Source organism: Carassius carassius, chromosome 20 (assembly GCF_963082965.1).
Source record: "Carassius carassius chromosome 20, fCarCar2.1, whole genome shotgun sequence".
In the NCBI taxonomy this organism is placed as follows: domain Eukaryota; kingdom Metazoa; phylum Chordata; class Actinopteri; order Cypriniformes; family Cyprinidae; genus Carassius; species Carassius carassius.
This window is the reverse complement of record NC_081774.1, coordinates 18,401,877-18,424,023: the sequence shown is the minus strand read 5'-3', so window position 1 is coordinate 18,424,023 and position 22,147 is coordinate 18,401,877. Positions and strand designations below refer to the sequence as shown.

General features: G+C 40.3%; 1 protein-coding gene across 3 annotated transcripts in view; it reads left to right on the top strand.

Annotated features, from left to right (window-relative positions):
• Positions 1–22,147, top strand: part of LOC132096576 (chromodomain-helicase-DNA-binding protein 7-like) — a 60,848-nt gene that overhangs the window by 24,390 nt on the left and 14,311 nt on the right. For all 3 annotated transcript variants that reach the window (XM_059502018.1, XM_059502019.1, XM_059502020.1), the window contains 15 exons: positions 8,381–8,778; positions 15,970–16,105; positions 16,747–16,869; positions 17,044–17,109; positions 17,911–17,966; positions 18,299–18,413; positions 19,003–19,086; positions 19,281–19,418; positions 19,546–19,667; positions 19,835–20,078; positions 20,248–20,424; positions 20,818–20,961; positions 21,057–21,327; positions 21,458–21,668; positions 21,821–22,016. In XM_059502018.1, the coding sequence (XP_059358001.1) occupies positions 8,381–8,778; positions 15,970–16,105; positions 16,747–16,869; positions 17,044–17,109; positions 17,911–17,966; positions 18,299–18,413; positions 19,003–19,086; positions 19,281–19,418; positions 19,546–19,667; positions 19,835–20,078; positions 20,248–20,424; positions 20,818–20,961; positions 21,057–21,327; positions 21,458–21,668; positions 21,821–22,016 (2,481 nt within the window). The remainder of the gene's footprint in view (positions 1–8,380; positions 8,779–15,969; positions 16,106–16,746; positions 16,870–17,043; positions 17,110–17,910; positions 17,967–18,298; positions 18,414–19,002; positions 19,087–19,280; positions 19,419–19,545; positions 19,668–19,834; positions 20,079–20,247; positions 20,425–20,817; positions 20,962–21,056; positions 21,328–21,457; positions 21,669–21,820; positions 22,017–22,147) is intronic.

Sequence of the window (22,147 nt, the reverse complement as noted above, 5' to 3'; positions counted from 1 at the left end):
CTCTTGCTCGCTCTCTGTCTGCATTATTTCTGTCTCTCTCTCTCGCTCTGCTCTTTCTGTTTGCTTTGCCTGTCTCGGAGGACTCATGCGTGAGTTAATGGCATACAGCAGGATGCGTCCTGTTGGGAGGGTGGAGGAGGGAGCCAGTGGGGAAGGGAGTTTAGCAGCTCTCAATAGCTGCGTGTGTCACGTGCTTCTGATGCCATTAGCTTGTTTTGCTCTGAAAGCCTCTTTCTCTGGTGACCCATTCACACACAATGGCTGCTGTTATGCCAGCATGCACATCCTGCACATAGCATTTTTGTATCTCTTTATCTCACTCATACCAGCGTTGACAGCCATGGCTCGATGTCAGTGGTGGTGTCTGGCTGATTGTGTGATGATAAAGTTTTGTGGTTAACATTTAAGATCAGTCTGTATTAATTCATCCACCTCACTTGTGACCTAGATGAAGTGCATGCAGTTAAGTGTACCGCTTTCACTGTAGCTAATAAACCATTTCGTTTTTTGTCCCAATCATGACTTGCCTAAAGACATTTAATCCTAACATTTTCGTCTGCTATGGCGTGAATAAAAATACACGCTATTTTCTAAATGCATTAGCTTATTGTGAACAATTCATAACTGATGTTGCAATGAAACACTTTGCTGGTGTTTTATACTAGATGTCTCAAATCATTTAGTCTGTTTAACACTGACAATGTCTTATAATTGGCTGTAAGCTCAATATTAGGGCTGTGACGGTGGCTGATTTTTACCACCGCGGTAGTCATGGAACAACAACCGCCGGTGGCGCTGTGTTTGAAAAAAAAAAAAAAAAAAAACTTTTATATATATATATAATTAGTGTCAAAATTTGCTCGTTAAGGCGATAATTTTTTTCCAGTTTAACGTATTCAAATTATTTTACGTAGGGGCGGGGATGGCCACCCACTCACAACTGCTGCTTCTGTCACTTTTTCTCATGACAAGAAGTGAATTTATTCAGTCGCAGAATGACTGAACAGGAAACGTTTGAGACACGCGCTCCACTTCACTTTATTATCAGGTGCAAATTAAGCGAGCGCGGATGGTCTTTTGCTCAAAGGCGGTGCGCGTTTACTTTGTGCGTATCCTTTCATATCTGCGAAATAAACTGTGCAAGCGGTGTCGTGGTCAGTTAATTCATGGAATTACCAAAAAAGGTGATTAAAGCTGACTTAAACTGTGCATGCATGTAATATATTTTATATATATTATATACAGGATATATTTATATGTATGCACGTCTAGAAATCAGTCCAGCACTGTCTGACTCTTCTAACACATCCTGTTTAACTCGTCAGTTCGTGATTATTTGAGCACTTCTGTCAGTGAACGCCGCCTGCAAAACACTAAAATAAATTTCAAAGAAACAATGCAGTTAAACAAGAAAGTAGCCTGAATAAGAACGTTAAATACACAGTGTCTAACGGACGCGAGGACGCAGCACAACAAAATACTCATTATAATCAGTGATGCTACACTGGATGCAGCACAACACGACATGATAAATCCCCGTCCGGTCAGTGAGGTACTGACACAGAGTTCAAATGTCCTGTATAGACACTAGACAGACTAAACCTGTCGCAACGCGTCCGGTTTACTTTTCCGCCACCAAGCAAGCTCAGTAGCTAACTCCTCATCTGCACGCGCGCTCTTTGAAATAGGTTGCCATATTTCTTGTTACCATTCTTAATTTATCGCGGTCTCGTTTGTATTTGGCTAGTTTGGAGAAAGCCTCATCAAACCTGACCAGCCAGCGTTTGCGATCACGAGAACTTGTGCAAACGCTGATGGGTGACATGAATGCAGATGACTCCAGATCGGTGGTGTGGTATTTGCTTTCCCAACAAGATCCATCGCCCAACACTAAATTAATTTGCTGAATGCATAAACTGTATTTTCCTGCGCTCAAATCTGCCAATCTAAAGGAAACGCTGTGTTTGAGGTAATTTGTTAAATTGACTTAGAATTTGCAACAATTACAGTTATTACACTTATATACAAAACTTTGTATTATGCTTGCTATAGAGTTTGTGATGTCATGTGCACTACCGCCGGTGGCAGTAGACTACCGCGGTAGCAACCGACCACCGCGGATACGCGGTTGTCACGGCAACCGTCACAGCCCTACTCAATATCAGATCTGTTTCCATCCAATCAATGACCGTTAAACCAGCAACTACAATCAACAACCGCTTTAAACTAAGTTCCCAGCCCTAAATTTTTCACTCCGATGTATTTCACATTATAAAAGAAAAGATTTGTCAGTGCTTACTTTACATCATGACCAGTATTGGGAAGGTTGCTTTGGAAATGTAATTGGTGACAGATTACAAGTTACCCTATTTAGAATGTAAAAAATTTGTTTAACTATTGAAATTACTTTAAAGAGATGTAACTGATTGCATTTGATTTACTTTTTGATTACTGTTCAGAATTCAAATTTTTGCTTCTCTTTCTAGACTGTTAATCATTGAGACATTTAAAGCAGGCAGGGTTAACCTTAAAATCCTTTTTTTTTTTTTTTTTTTTTTTTTTTTTTTTTTTTTTTTTATAGAGCAGTCATTGCAATTTTGGAAAGAAATCAGTCAAATCTGTTTTTGTAAACACATTCAGTTGTTGCCACCATTGTAATCCTTAACACTTTTATAAGTAACTAATTACGCTTTTTCAATGTAATTGTAACTAGGGGTGCACGATTCAGAAAATGTCACGATTCGATTCCGATTTTTAGGCTCAAGATTCGATTCAAAATCGATTTTCGATTCAAAACGATTCTCGATTAAAAAAAAAAAAACGATTCACAGTATGTAAATGTAGTTTACTTTTTCCTATGTGATTGATTGTAGACATACAATTTTAAAGAAAAGAAACACAAAAAACTCAATGTAGTTTGATATTACTTTACTTTGTCTTCATGCAAAAATAAAAACTTTTTCAACTAAAAAGTGCAAAGTGCCAAGCTTTGGCCAGCTTTCAAATACATTTCAAGTTTCATTTAGCTTTAAAGTGCTGTAGGCTACTAGGTTAACTGTTGAAATGTGAACTCGACTGGGCACTTTGAACTTTATAAAACTAGGCCCTTTTTTTTTAGAACTCTGGCAATACAGTCCATTCAACAGAACTTGTGTGATGTATCAGAATCACATAAAGGATTTAGGTGTATGCGTGTGTGTGTAACCAGTTCATGGTCCACCACTAGCTGAAATGTGTAAATTCTTTTGTAGAAACAGAAGCTGGTCTACGTGTTCTGGAGTGAGCATGCTCCGCTGTGCAGTTATGTCTCCGGCAGTTGAGAACACTCTTTCTGACGCAACACTAGTACCAGGGATGCATAAATAGCGCTTAGCTAACTTAGCCAGGAGGGGAAAGACAGTCTCATGGCTCCTCCACCAGATGAGGGGGTCTTCTGAGAGTGATAATGGGGAGGTTTCCAGGTACTTTTTCATCTCCTCCTCAGCTCTGGTGTTGGAGGATTTAGGGACCACCCCGGCACCGGCATCACTGAATGTCTTGCCTAACAGGCTCTCCAGTGAAGTACATCTTCTTTTGGGTCCAGGAGGGCCTTCATCATTTAGCCCTTCATCTGGGCCACTGGGCACCTCAGCATAATCCTTATGCCCCACATCATGCTGCAGTGAAAGACCATAATAGAAATCACAATTAACAAATAATCCTCATGTTTAAATTTCAAGTTTAGTGTTATTATCCCTTGTATAACACGATCCCACTACAAGATACAATGGAATACATCTGAAATATGTGACCCTGGACCACAAAACAAGTCACACAGGTATTTTTGTGGCATTAGCCAATAAAGCATGTATGGGTCAAAATTATTGATTTTTCTTTTATGACAAAAATCATTTGGATATTAACTAAAGATAATGATCCATGAAGATATTTTGTAAATGTCCTACCTTAAATATAACAAAAATGTATTTTAAGGCAAAACTTTAAAGGCAATTTTCTTAATATTTAGATTTTTTTGCACCCTCAGATTCCAGATTTTCAAATAGTTTGTTCAGTGTATGTATAAATCTCAAGTTTAAAAAATGTACCCATAACACTGGTTTTATGGTCCAGGGTCCCATAGGCTGTTGGTGCATCTCTCCACAAGTAACATTCATCACACACACACACACACACACACACACACACACACACACACACACACACACACACAGTATGGTTGTGCTAATAAAATCTGTATTATAAGCTATTATGTTAAACACATACTTGTGATATAATACAGTTTTGCAACATTATTTTACATGTTTTATTGTTAAAGATAGAAATAGTTAGCCTACCTCAAGTGCTGCAGCTTCAGCTATCACTTTGGATTGTAAGTCAGTGAGTTGTAAGTGCGTTGGTTGACGGGCAAATTAGTTACAGGTTGTTGTTCGTCCGCGTCTTTAATTTTAATCTCTGGGTGATGGCGTACCATGTGATTTCTCACGTTTGTAGTGTTTCCAAAATACTTAACTTTTGCTTTGCAAAGCCGGGCATATAGCATGAGTCCTATCAAGTTCCGTCTTTCCCTCGAGGTTAAAAAAGCCGAAATACGCCCAAATTATCGCCTTCAGTGAGGATGGAGCAGGTTGAATAATTCTTTCTGAGGTTTGCCATTTTTTGCGCCGAATGACTTTTGCTGCAATTCTTCTTTTGTTATGACAAGCGTGTGCAGGCGTCAGTGTGAATTCGACGCAGCGCCATCTATAGGAATGCTGAGCTAAACTCATTTCAGGACAATATTAACACGGCAAAAAAAAAAAAAAAAATATATATATCTATGAATCGATTTTTGGAAATTCTATGAATCGATTCTGAATCGGCAAAGCTTGAATCGCGATTCAAACGTGAATCGATTTTTTTGCACACCCCTAATTGTAACTGATTAGTTACATTTATTTTTGTAATGAAATTGCATAATTCCGTTACATTTAAGAAGTTTACCCCCCAACACTGACCATGACTTTAAAGGGATAGTTCACCCAAAAATCAAAATTGTCATTAATAACTCACCCTCATGTCGTTCCAAATCCGTGAGACCTCCGTTTATCTTCGGAACACAGTTCAAGATATTTTAGATTTAGTCCGAGAGCTCTCAGTCCCTCCATTGAAGCTGTTTGTACGGTCTACTGTCCATGTCCAGAAAGGTTAGAAAAACATAAAGTAGTCCATGAGACATCAGAGGGTCAGTTAGAATTTTTTGAAGCATCGAAAATACATTTTGGTCCAAAAATAGCAAAAACTACGACTTTATTCAGCATTGTCTTCTCTTCCGTGTCTGTTGTGATTGATTCTGAACTGATTCTGTGCTAATGTTATGAGCGCGGGTAAACTGAAGGCTTGAATCAAGGGCAATCATCACCATTGATGCCATTACGTCGAGCGCAAAAGAACCGGTAAACCATTTTCTTCAACTGGTTTATTGAATCGAACTGTCCGAAAGAACTACTGGTGAGCCGAAAACCGATGCAACCGGTTCTTGATTCGTGAATGAGTCATTATCTGGCTTAGCTCGGTGTTCATCTTCAGTTCTCTCTTCACAGCAGTTAAGTCAGTGTACTGTTTGAGTAAATGAATTACTCCTGGATATTGGTTTGTTTTAACTCGGAGGGAATGTCAACCACATTAAAAAAGTAAACACTTTAAGTCATTTGTGGATTAATGCGTATTAGAGATTCGAACAGTTTAAAACGATTCAGTTCGATTTGGTGAACTGGTTCAAAAAGATCCGGTTTCATCGAATGATTCGTTCGCAAACCGGATATCACAAACTGCTTTGTTTTGAACACTCTCACAACAGACACTGAAGAGAAGACAATGCTGAATAAAGTCGTAGTTTTTGTTGTTTTTGGACCAAAATGTATTTTCGATGCTTCCAACAAATTCTAACTGACCCTCTGATGTCACATGGACTACTTTGATGATGTTTTTCTTACCTTTCTGGACATGGACAGTATACCGTACACAGTTTTAATGGAGGGACTGAGAGCTCTCTGACTAAATCTAGAATATCTTAAACTGTGTTCCGAAGATAAACGGAGGTCTCGGGTTTTGAACGATATAAAGGGTGAGTTATTAATGACATAATTTAGATTTTTGGATAAACCATCCCTTTAACTCTACTTTTTAGACCAGCTGAGACGACATTCATTGATATCAGGATCTAATTTCTGAAACCTGCAATGGTTTTAAAAAATATATATTTGAGCAGGAACATAAATTGGCATTAAGTTAGTCATGTGCTGGTCACTTTCTTGTACACAAACATATCAAAGAAATATAGACCCTATTTTCTCCGCTCCGAACATACAGCATTCACCTCTCGTGCTATTAAACTCCAGAGCCATGTCATTCGTGAGATATTTAAATGTTTGATGAGAAATAAATGAGACTGTGACCTTTAAGAAGAGCAGTGCTTCATCACAGAACAGACTCTTCATTGTGGCTCCATTCAAACTGGTACCAAGTGCTAGTGTTCATATCATCACACTGGGCTTTAAGAACTAAAATAGAAGTGCGGATGGGAATGCATGCATGCCATGTTTATGATTCCTTTATTTCCTGTTTAACACTTCATGCAAGGTGCCAGCCTCCTGAGACTCTCTGCTGACAGCAACTTCCTGCCATCTTAGTGGTTTCGCTCTCTCTCTGGGTCAGACACAAGCAAAGCAGTACTTCCTAAATATTCAGCATATAGTCAGGAGGGTACGATTGTATGCTTGCACTTGCTGTTGTTAATTTGCGCAAACCAAATGTTGTAAAAGGAAGTTGCAACACAGAATGGGTAAAATGGCAAGTGCATAAATGTTCTAGTAACTCCTGTCTGGCTTTTTGATATGTTAAGCCCTAAATTGCCATCGTTGTCCATTTTTAAAGGTTGGTACAGCCTCAGAGCCTTATAAGTTCATGTGACACAGAGATAGGAAGCTTTTGCTATACTTTGGCATCCTCAAGCGGTTTTATTCCGTGGGAGTTTTATTTGGAGTAGTTAGCTGCTCGTAAGTATCTAAGTGTTGCAGTGCCATAAATTTGTAGCTCATTTAGATGAGGCAGAGCAGCCAGAAGCAGACTGAAGTTCAACAGCAGTGAGCAATGAATCTTGAAGATAAAGTTTAGCAAGAGTTAGGCCCTGTGTCTGGGAGCCAGCTTTTCATCAGATGAATTGGGTGTTAACTCACAGGTTCGCCCTGCAAAAAGCCTGCCGTGCTGAGCCAAAGCCCAGTGCTCCTTCAGGGAGTATTTAGCTCACCGAGTGAGCACTTTGCCTGCTAGATTAACTGACATGTCAGTCTCCCCCTCCGAGAGATGAAATCCTATATTGAACATATTGTATTCTGGACTGCTGCTGTCAAATTAGAAATGCAGAGAGGGCGTGCGGTAGGCCTATTGTCATTCATGCAATTGATTATTGGGGAGGCCTGGCAAGGGGAGAGACATTTAAACGCTCGCTGTTCCAGCTGCTCTAATGATCACCGTTGAACTGGTGTTGGGTATTTTCTGTGACCTTGCCACTGTTTGGCATGCATGGGTGCACCCTTATTTCTCATACTGTTGTTTACAGGAAATATGCATTTCATCACCACAATGATGTGGTTTACGAAGTCTTTTGTTTTAAAAGCAAAGTGCATGGTATAAAGTAAAACTCTAGAGTAGAATCAACACATGGCTTCTAAAGAATACACAATATTCTTCCTGATTTGCCAGGATGGAAACTGCTTTCACCAGGCCAGTTTTTTGTGTATATGCCCTTCGAAAGCTGTAGCATATTGCATTAAATTTGCTGACGTCTAAAACGTTATGAAGTATAGATATAATTTATTAGTGTCAGAATGCCTCAGTCCCATCTGCTGCAGGGACTGTGGGAAGCTGGACACTTGGCACAGCTGCCAACATATTTTCTGTCAGTCTGTCTTTGCCACGGATGGAGAGGGGGACGGAGATAACTGCAAGAAAAAAGGCAAAACCGTTGCTACATTAACACTGCCAAGCTACAGCTAACATTGGCACTAATGGGAGCAAAGGGAATCAAACCTGTCAAGTAATATGGCATGCCTCAAGGGCTAACAGCAGCAGGGACAGCTGTTTGAGCCCATGAAAATGTGAAGATGTTTATTCACTTTTCCCAACTTATCCTAGCTTTTCTGGGTGGTTTAAAAAAACACCTTAAATGTATCTGGTGTTGATTGATGTAAAGAAGCAGCGATGCAATGATCTTTGTTCAGCTTCTCTATGGATGTGAGATATGCAAAAATGCAAAAAAGAAATCCTCTAGTTGTGTCTCCTGCCTTGGTTATATTTCTTCTTTTGGTACTAACAGCTCCTGTCTCTCTCTCCTCATCATCAGCATTCTCCATCAGACCCTTCCCTGGAGATGACACCTGCCTCGGGCCCAAACCTCCAACCAGCCAACTGTGACATACAGCAGACGGAGAGCAAGCTCAAGCCAAAAAAGAAGAAAAAGAAGAAAGACAAGACGAGTGAAGGCCAGGAGGGTAACAACATCAGCGGTGAGGCTGGAGGAGAGGCGACTTCTCTGATAAATGAGGGAGACTCTCTTATGACTCCCATGGAACAGTCTGTCATTGAAAAGAAGAGCAAAAAGAAACCAAAGGAGAAGGAGCCCAAGGAACCGAAAGAGCCCAAGACTCCCAAAACCCCGAAGACTCCCAAGACACCCAAAGAACCTAAGGAGAAAAAAGTGAAGACTGCCACCCCGAAGCCTAAGAGCTCCAAAAAACCCAGGTATGTAAAATCTGAGGCTCCTGTAGTCTTTAAAAAGTCATATCTAAAGTTATATCAGCATTTAAATGTTCTAAATGTTCCCCATATTTACTCGAGCTTCCAAATGAAAATCTCCATATTTACTGTAGGTGCTTACTCGTGTACTGGATGGAGTCACAAAACCTCATGTGATCATCTGGTTCATTGAACTGTAAATATGTTTAGTATGAGTTGTTTTCTAGGTCTGGTACAAGCTGATGGTGCTTTATCAGAGTTCAGTAAGTTCAGAGGTGTTGTTCTGTTTTATAACCTCTTTGAGAGAACATGGAAATTAATATTGTCAAAGACTTGCTTTAGTTTTTTTTTTGTTTTTTTTTTATTGCAAGCGCTAAACCACAAACATGACACCTTTCTGATAAAAACCTTCGCTAGTTGCCTGAACTTAATATAGAGGCCTTTAAAAAAGATAATCGCATCTCATCTTTGCTGATCATTTGTTCTGTTAAGAAGTCATTAGTCAGTTTATAATTTATTAACGCTACTTAAAACCGTATACTATCATACCATCTCTCTTCTGGATAGTTCACAATAATTCTGCTTATTACATTTAAATGTTGCTCCCTTCCTTTTTTCTTTCAACCCCCATCCCGCTCAGAAAAGAGAGAATATGCATCCATCCTGAATATACAGAGCATAGTTGCATGGCCATTTTTTCTTTAGCGGAGGTAGTAACATGATCCGGCTAAGGAATGTGTCAGCCTTCCCCCTTAACCACCTCCTCTTCCAATGCCCACCCCCGCCCCACCCATCTGAAGCCCCGTCACTCCACCATTGCGTCCCTTTCATCCGGAGGATAAGGGCTGGGCCACAGCAAGCGCATCTGCAGCACAGTGCCAGAGCAGTAGGTCATTTGAAGGGGGAGGAGGCACGAAAGTGTGTGTGTTTTTGAAAAAGGAAAAGAGGAGGGGGACGTCTCAATTCAAAATGGCACCTAATGCTAGTTAGTCCACAATGCTGTCTCATTAATCATGCCGGCCTGAATTTGACCAAATCCGCTACAGAGCTGGATGTGTGGTGCTGTGCCCCTGTGGATAGTTTTTAAACTGTGTGGCCCCATTTCTCCAAAAGTGGGCTACATATAGCACATCTTACATTTGATGTGAGTGTCATTCATTTCCTTTCCCCCGTCTTCATTTGTTTGTCTTATCAGCTCTTTTAACGTTTTCCTTGTTTAGTTACTCTTTTCATGCAAGTGGAGTACAGGAAACTAGGTTGGACGTTAAAAGTCTTGGCCTTGTGTCTGTTGGCGTTCTTATCTGACAAAGCACAACTATAAATAGTCATTCTCAGGCCGCACCTAGGGTAAAATGTTGAGCGTCTGTGAGCCCAGGTTTGTTTTCCATATATATACACACACACACACACACACACACACACACAGCCATCAAACACTTCAGAAAGATCCCTCCTCAGCACTGCATTGCATGCGGTGCTCCCTCCACCCCCCCCGCACCCCATGTGAAGACTGTTTTGCATTGCAAATACACACCTCTCGCCTTCAATTTATTGGCAGGTTCCCAAGCAACTACAGCAAAGCCCCCATTTTAGTCAGTGGGGTTGTTTTCTTACTGCATAACCACCTAACCTGGGTGGGCAGTTCCGCCGACCCTTTGATTTCCATCTCATGTCGAAGTCTCTTTTTCTCTTTCGCAGATTATCTTAGCTACATCCTGTGCACTCAGATACGAAAACCACAACAGTCGTGGTTGCATAGGAAGTGCTGCAATGTGTGTACTCAAAGATCTTTGCTTGCGGGACCAGCATGCCTGTTTGCTCACGAGTCTAACTACAGCACCTTTACGCCAGACTGCTTGCTTATTTGTCCTCAAACAAGCGCTCCACCTTGTCTTCCCTCCAGGCTCCAGTGGAAAATAGTTTAATTCTGTGTGACATTGAACCTCAAAGACAAAGTGCATTGAGGTGGATGGCACAACAGAAGGAAAGGGCCAAGCATCCAACTTTGTCCTCCCTGTGTATTTTATCCTTCTAAGACTAGCAAACCTGTCCCACCTGAGCTTGGGAGTTTTCTGTTCTTGTGAAGTCTCTTGTCGCTGCTTTGGTGATCAGACAGGCCACCGTCTCGGAGTAAGCGAGTGAGACTGTGCGGTGAATGGATTCGAGAAGTGTGCCAAACGCTGAATGCGCAGCCTCTGGGGGACAGACAAATGTGAAGACTCCCATTGCCATCAATCAAAGAGTCCCTTGCTTAAAACAAAGAGCTGCCCCCATGCTATGCACATGAAAGACCCCTGCGTTCTAAAACAAATTTCTTTGATCAAAAATTATTGCATTTTCTAATATTGGTTGCCTATTTTAATATGCTATAAAATGTAATATATTTCTGTGATGCAGCACTGAATTTATCACCCGTTACTTCAGTCTTCAGTGTCACTTGATCATTCAGAAATCATTGTTGATTTATTAAACTGTTGTGCTGCCTTTTTTTTTTTTTTGGAACAGGGATACTTTTTTCTTTGATTCTATTAATAAAAAGTTGAAAAGAACAGGATTTATTCAAAATAGAAATATATTGTCTTTTCTAGCAATACAAGTCTTTACTATCACTTTATCCATTAAACACATCCTAGCTGAATAAAAGCATACATTTCATTAAAAAAGAGAAAAACCTTTTGAATAGTAGTGTATTGTAACACAATTTCTATTTTGTATAAACATCTTTTTAACTTCAAAGAGTCCTGAAAAAAAAATGAGAAAAAAAATTTAAGCAGCACAGCTCTGTTTCTGACACTGATTATAAATCAGCATATTAAGACCGAAGTAATGATGTTTTAAAATTCTTTGTCATCACAGGACTAAATTGCATTTTAGATTAAAATAGATAACTTAGTTTAAATTGCTGTAATATTTCACAATATTTAATTTTGTTAAATCTGTTTTTTGTAGGGATGTTAATTTTAACCGGTTAACAGTTAACTGACCGTTAATAATTGACCGATTAATACAATCAGTTAAATGGTTTAAAAAAAAAACGGTTATTTATTTTCAGTAATTTTATCAAAATATTTAAAAAGGTTTGCTGCGTGGTTAAAATATGCTACACCTATAAAATATTTTTAGAGCGAAAAAAAAAACATAAGTTGTGTATAAGTTGCATTTTATTATTTCATTCAGAAATAGGCCTAATGCCAACGCGAAATGTTTACAAACATAAAAAAACTGTAAACATAGCTAGGCTATTTTAGTTCCCCTCACTCCACAACAAATGATTTAAATTCACCGTATTTAGAAAACAAGAATTAAAAATAGGCCTTTTTATAGCAATATTAACGACAAGCCAAAACCAAATTAATTTAAGCTAAAGTTAAATTGAAACCAGCATTGGGTCTCTCATTCAACATAAATTGAAATGTTTCCGTATTCATTATGTATTTGAATGGCAAATTATATATATTCTTTTTAATGTACTTCACTCACGTTCCAATATGTTTTGCATAACATCACAGCGTTATGGTGTAACACTTAACGGCACTGATTTTACTACATATTTAAACTGAGCAGTGTGTATTTTTGTTTTTGTTTTTTGTTTTTTTTTCCGTATGTTTGACCGACTATTTTATTGATAATGAACAGGCTGCATTGTCAAGATAGCAAAGCTTAACTGTGTGTGCGCATGAGGCGCCAGCCCAATCACTTGAGTTTTTCCTTCTAACAGTGGAAACAGCTACTCCTTTTAATTGGAATTGTGAACGGTTTGCCTTTGTGTACATTCACAATAAAATGTGCATAAAATAAGCCTAAAGGAAAATAGGATGCCGCTTTCTGCCGTCTTTTTTCCTTTCGCAGAGCACAAAAATTAAAATGACCCTGTGAATCCTTATGTTCTGTTATTTGGTACTTTTTGCGCATGTAAAATTAATCCCCGGGAAACAAATGTTAGTATTTTTAACGGGTCAAAGACACTGATCCTTTGTAATTCAATTCAATTCTAATTTAAAAGAATCCTTTCAGTTAATGGTAAATAATCAAAGGCAGAGTAGGTAAAAAATGTATAAAAACTTTTTTTCCAAATTTGTTTAAACTTTATTTATATATCAATACATAATTAAAATGTAAGTACTCTGAAAAAGAAAGTATAAAAATCGAGTGTCTGTAGACCTCTCACGACTGTTTTAAAGACAGCTCATTATTTCCATTCACTCCACCCCCTCCCTTCTGGGCTCCTTCCAAAGCCTCTACTACGACTCGCTAAGTAATGTTATGTTAGCTATATTACGCAGCTACGTGTGCTAATGACACATGCTTCATGAAAAAATAAACAAAAAAATATGTATGATCAAAATACAAAAAGAAAGATTTACCTGTCCAGCAGAAATAAAGCCATCAAGGAGTCACTTTTCAGCCCCTTGAGTTCCCTCAGTTATTTAACTCGGGTCTTATTTCTTTGTTTATCCAAAGACTTTTTGTTCATTGCCTTTTCTTGTACTGTTACTGTCTTCCTTTTTTTTGCCTGCACTAACTGCATAGGCCGTTCCTCCGTTCAGAGCTCATCTTCACTGCTCTCAGTTCCCTTATACGTCTTAGCTGACGTAATGTTGAGTTCCCGCCTCGAGAGGGAACGTCTCCGGTACTGTGAATTTTGCTTGCTCTTTCTCTGCCATTGTGTTGGTATTCCTAGGATCCGTGCCTCTTGAATTCCACAAATCAAACGTGCGCGCGCAAGTGGGCAGGTCATGTGTGGCAAAAGGGTGGTTGCCATGGTTGCGAGAGAGTGACAGTCGCCTAAGCCAATCCTATGTTTCGTCCCGAATGGAAATAATGAGCTGTGTTTAATACAGATTAAACGGTCTAGAGTCACTCGATTTTTATACTCTTTTTATCAGAGTACTTACATTTTAATTATGCATTGATATATATAGAAAGTTTAAACAAATTTGGAAGAAAGTTGTTTATACATTTTTTTTACCTACCCTGCCTTTAATGAGCATCGGTTGTCGGATAGGAAAAATAACCGAAATGAACATCTCTAGTTTTTTGATCAAATAAATGCAGCATAAGAAACTTTATTTAAAAAAAAAAACATTAAATACATTAACATCCCAAACTTTTTGAACTGCACTGTATTTTGCTTTTTTTTTTTTTGCAAGAACAATGAAACACGAGTCGTGTTTGTCTATGCGTGGTTTCAGTTTATGTAATAAACCTGCCTTCTCAGTGATGCTGAGTAATTGAATGGCTCCACAGCACGGGTGACCCTGCTCTGAGAGCGCAAGATGCAACGCCATTGCTTCCTCCCGACTCTTCCTGTGTATCTCTTCGACTGGGCCGCTAACGCTTTCACACACTCTTGCATGCCTACACTGTCCTTTTCCACCTATTATCACATGCCTGCGATCCTTCTGCCGAGTCTCTTTCTAGCCCTTCCTCTCATTCAACGGCACAGTTTGTGTTCCTTCTCTCACATATCTCAACTCACCCACTCACATCCTCTTTCCACACATTCTCCCTCACAGTCCCACACTCTTAGGCTTTCCCCACCCATAATTCAGGCACGTTTTAGTGTGATTTTAATTGCACCACCTCCTTTGATTCCACTCACAAGCACAACTCTGTGACTAACAGGGTGTTCAGATCCTGTCTCTTTTTTATTATTATTATTATTAAAGTGACCTTGTTTTGTCTGGTGGTTCCTAATTAGCCTGCTCGCTTTGAAGGACACAGACGCATGTTTTTGTTTAACTTGTCGAAGCATGTTCGTTCTCTGCAGTTTTGTGTACGTGTGTTTACGTTTGTGCGACTCCGCAAAAGAGCTGTTGAGTGTAAACAGTCGTGTGTGTGTGTACGTGTGAGCAGCTGCTGTTAGACTGCGCACCGTGGGGGGGTCCAGCTGAAGATGAGTCATCTCACTGGCGACGGCAGGTGTCCCATTAACCCCCTGGCCCTCTCTCCTCCTCCTGAGTGTCAGCACTGGAGCGGTGTGGCTCATACAACCTGCAGCGGGGCCTGCGTCTTCCCCCTACTAATGCCAATTAGCCCCTCTCTCTCTGTGCTGTTAGTCTCAGTCTAATCGCGCCACGTCCCACCCTTCTGGCCTGTGTATCTTCAGTGTGTCCTGCATCCTATAGCAGCTCTTTGCCTTTTATGATTTATAAAGGTCAGCCATCGAAAGGAAGCCTGTCATCCCTCCCCCTAAACTGAGTGTTCTTCCTGCTCTCGTGGCTTTTTTCCCCCTCCTATTCCTTTTTTCTTTCTTCCTTTTGTATGTGCCTTTTTTTTCCTCCTTATTTCTGGCCGTGTTTGCTGAGCAGTGACAGTATGAAACCCAAAGCCACAGAGTGGTGTGGCTGCAGGTGCTTGAGGAGTGTTGGAGAGAGAGACTCTGACTGAGGCAAGCAGATGGCTTTAGCCAGTGGCGTCCAGCCAGAGGAACAGGTGCGGGTCACGTGACCGCCGGTTACCAGGGCGATTTGATTGCTCTTGGCGTGCGAATGAAAAGAGAGGAGGGCCCCAGAGCGAGTGAGTGCGAGAGCCTCCAGGGCATTGTGTAATCTGTGGCAGGGAGAGAGCGTGGAGTTAACTAGTTCTAGTCTTCCCTCTCATTCCCTCATTTTTGTGTCTGAAACTGAACTTAATAGGGGAAGGGCTTTGAAGCTCAATCCATTTTCCCCCTCTTCTGTACGTGTGAACATAAGGTATTATGGAGAAAGAAGTGTAGGGAAAGGGTACAAAGCTTTCGATAGCCATCTTTCTTGTATACAGACATGGAATTAACATTGCCCATTTTCACATGACATCTTAACTACACCGAAAATGAGTTTTTCAATTCTTGTAAAACTTATACATGGTTTTATGGCGTCTTGTTTTGATTGTTGAGCTTTTATTAAAGCATTTAATTGTGCTGTTTACTTTTTCAAGTGAATTGTTAAAGGTAACAGGCTAATTTTCTTCATATAATATTATTATTATTTTTTTTTTTTTTTTATACAGAAACTGAAAAAAAAATACAAGTTCCCTAATGCATTTATATAAATTATAGCTTGTCTGCATCGAAGAAGTTTTTGGACTGGTTGTTTGCTATTCGGTTCTTTACTAAAACTATTATTTATTGTGTAATGGTTTGACATATGAACCAGACAAATCTGTGGTTTATTGGTGTGACTGTTACATTAACCAGACCTCCCTGTTCACCCACAGTGCTAAAAAATCTGACTCAGAGTCCAGTAGCAGCACCAAGAAAGATGCAAAGCGTAAGAGAGAGCCCTCAGTCACCTCTGATGTGGAGAAAACACCACCACATTCACCGGAGGAAGAGGAAGATGATGGTGTTCAGGTAAGCATTGCTAAAGTTTTTACTTGGCATTTATCTAATAACGGTATTATTGTTCAAAGAAAACTTTTCTGGTGGTCGACTAATATGGTATAAAAAAAACCTGTAAAGAACTACTACTGTCTGATATTTCATGTTTGCGTCATAGTGACAGGCTGGAAGCTGCTGTTTATTGTTTTAAAGAACATTTAGCCTATGGTTAATAATAATCTACTCGTGTTACCTTCAGTCATTTTACGTTTGAATTGCCTTGACTTTAGTCAGTTTTTTTTTTTTTTTTTTTTTTTTTTTTTAGAATTTTCCTCATTATTTCTGAATATATATGACACGTTTTTACAAGATTGTAGTTCATGCATCTTTTCTACAAATAATAACATTTACATCATGCTGAAAACGTGTGGTACACTTGGAATATAATTTTCTGCAGCTGGAGGCTTAATAAAGTTAGTTGAATCATGTTGTAGTTACATTTTCAAGTTTACTAGTTAAAAATCGTAAATATCGACAATCAGTCAAACATTTTGAAAAAATCGAGATTAAAAAAATTTTCATATCGCCCAGCCTAAGTATGTGTTTTTCTATTATATTATTTATTTTTATTTTTTGCCATTGTGTAACTTTTTGTGTGTGTATGTTGACTGCAGAAGAGGCGATCTAGTCGGCAGGTGAAGAGGAAACGCTACACTGAGGACCTGGAGTTCAGAATTTCTGATGACGATGGAGATGATTCTCCTGGACCAAAGTCTCCAACCACATCCGAGCAGCAGGTCATTATCTTGAACATTTGGGTGTGGCACGTCTGTTAAATTTTTTTTATGCTGATGGCTGATTAACAATCCCCACAGTAGAGTTAGAAAACTGCTGATGTTACCTGCTGTTTGTTATGCATGATGAATGTTCTCACACTGACTCTGTGTCCTTCACTCCCACATGTGCCGTAGGAGCTGCCGGATGCAGAGGGCCCTGTGGTGGAGAAGATCATGGGGATGCGTATGGGAAAGAAAGAGGTGAGCTGAGCCGTTGAAAGCCTCTCACATGAGCTTTAACCACTGCTGTCTACTGGATCAGGGCAGATTACACCTAACAGCTGTCTCAAATCCTGCCCCAGACCCTGTGATTGCCTGCAATATGCCTGAGAGGGCTGATATTGTCTTCGGCCCGACAGCAGTAGTATTAATCCAGTGAAGGCCTTGGCCAGTTCAGAGCAAAGCCGGTGCAAGGTCTTGAGATGAAGCCATGTAAGAATAAACTGTCTCTCAGCGTGATTAATCTCAGGCCCTTAGACGCAGGCAGTGGCTGCATGCAATGTTACTCCTTTGAAACGGCACCACAAAACAAAGCCTGGCCAAAAATAATACGCCGTGCATGGCTCTTAGTAGCACAGCTGCAAATGGGCTCCCGCCCGAGGAAATGGTAGGTTTGGCGTCTGCCGAAGCGCTGTGGTTTTGGCAGGAAGCCAGGCCCCGGGTCAGCTGCCTGTGAATGGGGCTGTGTGTGGTAGAAGAGCTGAAGTGATTCATGACTCAGCCGCACAACGTACTACTAGCTGAAGAAATAGAATAGGAGGATTGCTCTTTTATTTTATTTATATTTTATTTTTTATCCACTCCAAGTCTCCGTTGTCATGCTACTTTTGTCCTGGGGCATTACAGTTTGGAGCATTGCCTAAAAGGGGTGTTGTTTGTCACAGGAAGTGGGTTACACTTGTGATGGTTGGAAGTTATGCATACTAGTGATTTGACAGCTCCAAACATGTTACAAACACACTTTTTGATCACCGAATAATGTACCTGCTCTTTATTTTACAGTTGACGTCAGGTGAAGAGGTTGAAGTTGATGAGTTTTATGTCAAATTCAAAGGCTTGTGAGTATCTGTTATAGCATGCCTTCCATCTAATGTCACTTATTTATATAATAAAGAAAACTAGAATTATTAGATTTAAAGAGTAATGGAATTTTTTGCAGTATTGCAAACAAGCTACTAAACTGAGTATATCATTAGATTTTCTCAATGAATAAAACTATGCAGATGAATCATGGCCTCTTAATTTACCTGTTAATTAAGAACAAGATTACTTATTGTGCTCCCACACAAACAAACATCCTCAGTCTTGTTTATCTGACATGCTAATTTCTGGATCATAGTTTTGCTGAGTTAACCCAGGAAATGACTTTTAATTGTTTCATTTTTTACAGCTCTTACCTGCATTGTCGCTGGGCAGACATCGAAGAGCTGGAGAAGGATAAGAGAATCCAGCAGAAGATCAAGAGGTTCAAGGCCAAGCAGGCCCTGAGTAACTTCATAACTGAGGTTAGCATCAGCCCTCCATTTTCCTTGTCATCCACCATTTTGTCCTTTTTATATATATATATATATATATATATATATATATATATATATATATATATATATATATTCCATTCCTTTTTTTCCCCCTCTCATTTTATGGCCTTCACTGATAATGGCGGCAATATGTATGCTCAACAGTGGTGTTTTTGTGCTGGTATTATGGTGGCCTTTTGAACAATATCATCCATGTTAAGGCAATAAAATGGCTCACTTCAGGCTCTTATCTCTGTTGTACGCAATCTCTCGGCACATGCTGCCTGTTTCAGATCACAAGTTAAAGTAATTCAAGCCGCTGCATTGAAATGTATGTCAAGACTTTCATTTCTGGTTTGCAACTCCACACTACATTCGAAAGGGCTTTTCAATCAAAACCCATTGGGGTTTTCCCAGATCAATTTATGCCACCCACATCAGAAAAATTTGAAAATATTCTACCTAGTAGGTTCTCATTTAGAGGCTCGTAGTAGTTGGGGCTCAAGCAGCAATGAAGCCGCAATTCTGCAATGCTCCATCTAACCAACCAATCAATCAATCACACTCTTATTGACAGATGGATGATGAGCCCTTCAACCCAGATTATGTGGAGGTGGACAGGGTTCTGGATGTGTCTAAAAGCACCGATGAAAATGGAGAGGTATGACTTCTCTCTCGCTCATCCATCCACTTCAGTTGTTCTCAAAGCAGCTGTCTCTCAAAACAACATGGATTACCTTTGATTAAAGCTCTTAGTACATATTTTACAGCTGTGAAGATGTCAGTCAGACCACCCCCAGAAAAATTTGATAACGTATCTTTTGGATAACGTTGATTTGACATGTGTTCCTGCAGCCTGTAACTCTGTACCTGGTGAAGTGGTGCTCCTTGCCCTATGAGGACAGCACGTGGGAGTTAAAAGCTGACATCGACCAAGGGAAGATTGAGGAGTTCGAGAGAGTGATGGAGCGTGAGCCGGAGCCGAAGCGTGTGGTAAGAGCTGGCACTTCTCTAGCCCTCTCTTTATTTTCTCTTTGGAGTGCTGAGCAAGTGAGGGGAGAGGGCCACGTTCTTGCGGTTGCACGGAAACCACTAACGGGAATTGTTTTATTTGAAACAGGAGCGACCTCCCGCCAGTGACTGGCAGAAATCCGAGAGTTCCAGAGAATATAAAAACGGCAATGCGCTCAGGGAATACCAGCTGGAGGGAGTCAACTGGCTGCTCTTCAACTGGTACAACACGTATGTATACAATTACCTAGCCATCCAGCTGCTCTGCTCACTAATACACAGACTGAAGTGCATTTTTTTTTTATACCATTTAAATGCAAGGACGTCATGAATTGCAGCCTCTGTATGAAAATTCATATTCTTACCGGTGCAATTGCACTTTTTGTTTCTCTTCTCAGACGAAACTGCATTTTAGCCGATGAAATGGGCCTTGGCAAAACAATCCAGTCCATCACATTCCTCTATGAGATATACCTGAAGGGAATCCACGGCCCATACCTGGTGATTGCACCTCTTTCCACCATTCCCAACTGGGAGAGGGAGTTCAGGACATGGACTGAGCTAAACGTAGTTGTCTATCACGGTAGCCAGGCCAGCCGAAAGACTATTCAGGCTTACGAGATGTACTACAGAGACACACAGGTACGTAATGCTACTTTTGTCATGTGTTATGCATTTTATAACTTTGGAGTTATTGAAGCTAATGTTTCACAAGTTATTTGCAGGACAAACATAAGGTTATACATGACTCTATAGATTGGGTTGTGTTCTCAAGGGCCCTTCATTGTAACCAAACGCTGTCTTCCTCCAGGGTCGTGTAATAAAGGGAGCCTACAAATTCCATGCAATCATCACCACATTTGAGATGATCCTGACGGACTGCCCCGAGCTTCGGAGTGTGCCGTGGCGCTGTGTGATCATTGATGAGGCTCATAGGCTCAAGAACAGGAATTGCAAGCTGCTTGAGGGCCTAAAGATGATGGACATGGTTAGTGCTTCCCCTTCCATGATGTTTCTGAAAATAACCTGCTTTAAATGTTACTCTAGCTTTAACCTTTACTAGGTACAGGATGCAGGGTTCCCATGGTGATGGAAAATCTGGAATTATCAGGGAATTTTATTATTTTCAAGCTTGGGCAATAACCTAATTTCAAATTAAGGTGTTTGTTCGTTTTGTGTTATTTTTGATTTTTGAAAAATTGTCAACTCAAAAATTGGTCTCATTGCCTTAATATGGATTTGATTTTTATTTTATTTTTTTAAGTAAAATCCTTATCCAGTAGTAATTGAAATCCCCTGTAAAATTGTGGATTTTTTTTATTAGATTTGTTTTTGTTAAAGAAAAGAACAGTCACTTAATGAGACTCTCTACCTTTCATAGGAACACAAAGTCCTGCTGACTGGAACCCCACTGCAAAACACAGTGGAGGAGCTCTTCAGTCTCCTTAATTTCCTGGAGCCTGACAGGTTTCCCTCCGAGTCGACCTTCATGCAGGAGTTTGGAGATCTTAAAACAGAAGAACAGGTATGGAATATCAGCATTGTTAAATCATCGCAATCGTTATGAGATGCATTTTCAGAGATGCCTGGATGTTCTCTAATGTCACTTTCTGGTTTCAGGTGCAAAAACTGCAGGGCATTCTGAAGCCTATAATGCTGCGCAGACTAAAGGAGGACGTGGAGAAAAATCTTGCACCAAAAGAGGAGACCATCATTGAAGTAGAGCTGACCAATGTGCAGAAGAAATACTACCGTGCCATCTTGGAGAAGAACTTTGCCTTCCTGTCCAAAAGTGGCGGTGGCGGAGGTGGAGGAGGATCCAATGTTCCCAACCTGCTGAACACCATGATGGAGCTGAGAAAGTGCTGTAATCACCCCTACCTCATCAATGGTGAGCAGTAGAATTTGATGTAAATCTGTGTGAAAAGAAAATTTCTTTTATATGTTAAGTGTATGCTCAAAGGTTATTACTATTTCTCCAGTCAGCCAGACTGAAATTTCACTCTTTTCTCTGTCTGTAGGAGCCGAGGAGAAGATAATGGAGGAGTTCAGGGAGAGTCACTCCTTAGACCACCCAGAGTTTCACCTCCAGGCCATGATCCAGGCTGCAGGAAAACTGGTGCTGATAGACAAGCTGCTCCCCAAACTGAAGGCTGGGGGTCACCGTGTGCTCATCTTTTCCCAGATGGTGCGCTGTCTGGACATCCTGGAGGACTACCTCATCCAGAGACGGTAGGATGCCTGAGCCCATAGAACTGCCAACAAATTGAGAGAGAAACCTTGTGTGTTTTGATGTGCAATCTCATACGTTTAGTAGAAACTGAAGAAAATAACTAAATTGGTTAACAGAAAATTCTAAATAAAATCCATTTCCTGTTCTCAAGGTATCCTTATGAGCGTATAGATGGCAGAGTTCGAGGAAATTTCCGCCAGGCAGCTATTGACCGCTTTTCACGACCAGACTCTGACCGTTTTGTGTTCCTGCTGTGCACCAGGGCTGGAGGCCTGGGTATTAACTTAACTGCAGCTGATACTTGCATTATATTCGACTCTGACTGGAATCCTCAGAATGACTTGCAGGTAATCATGGCTGTTTCTTACCATATATGGTCCCTGTGGATGGGAAACTGCTGGACTTTCATTGCAAGCAGTTTTATTTCACAAACCATCTTTTAGCTGCATTCCAACTAGTAACTCAGTTGAAAGTACTC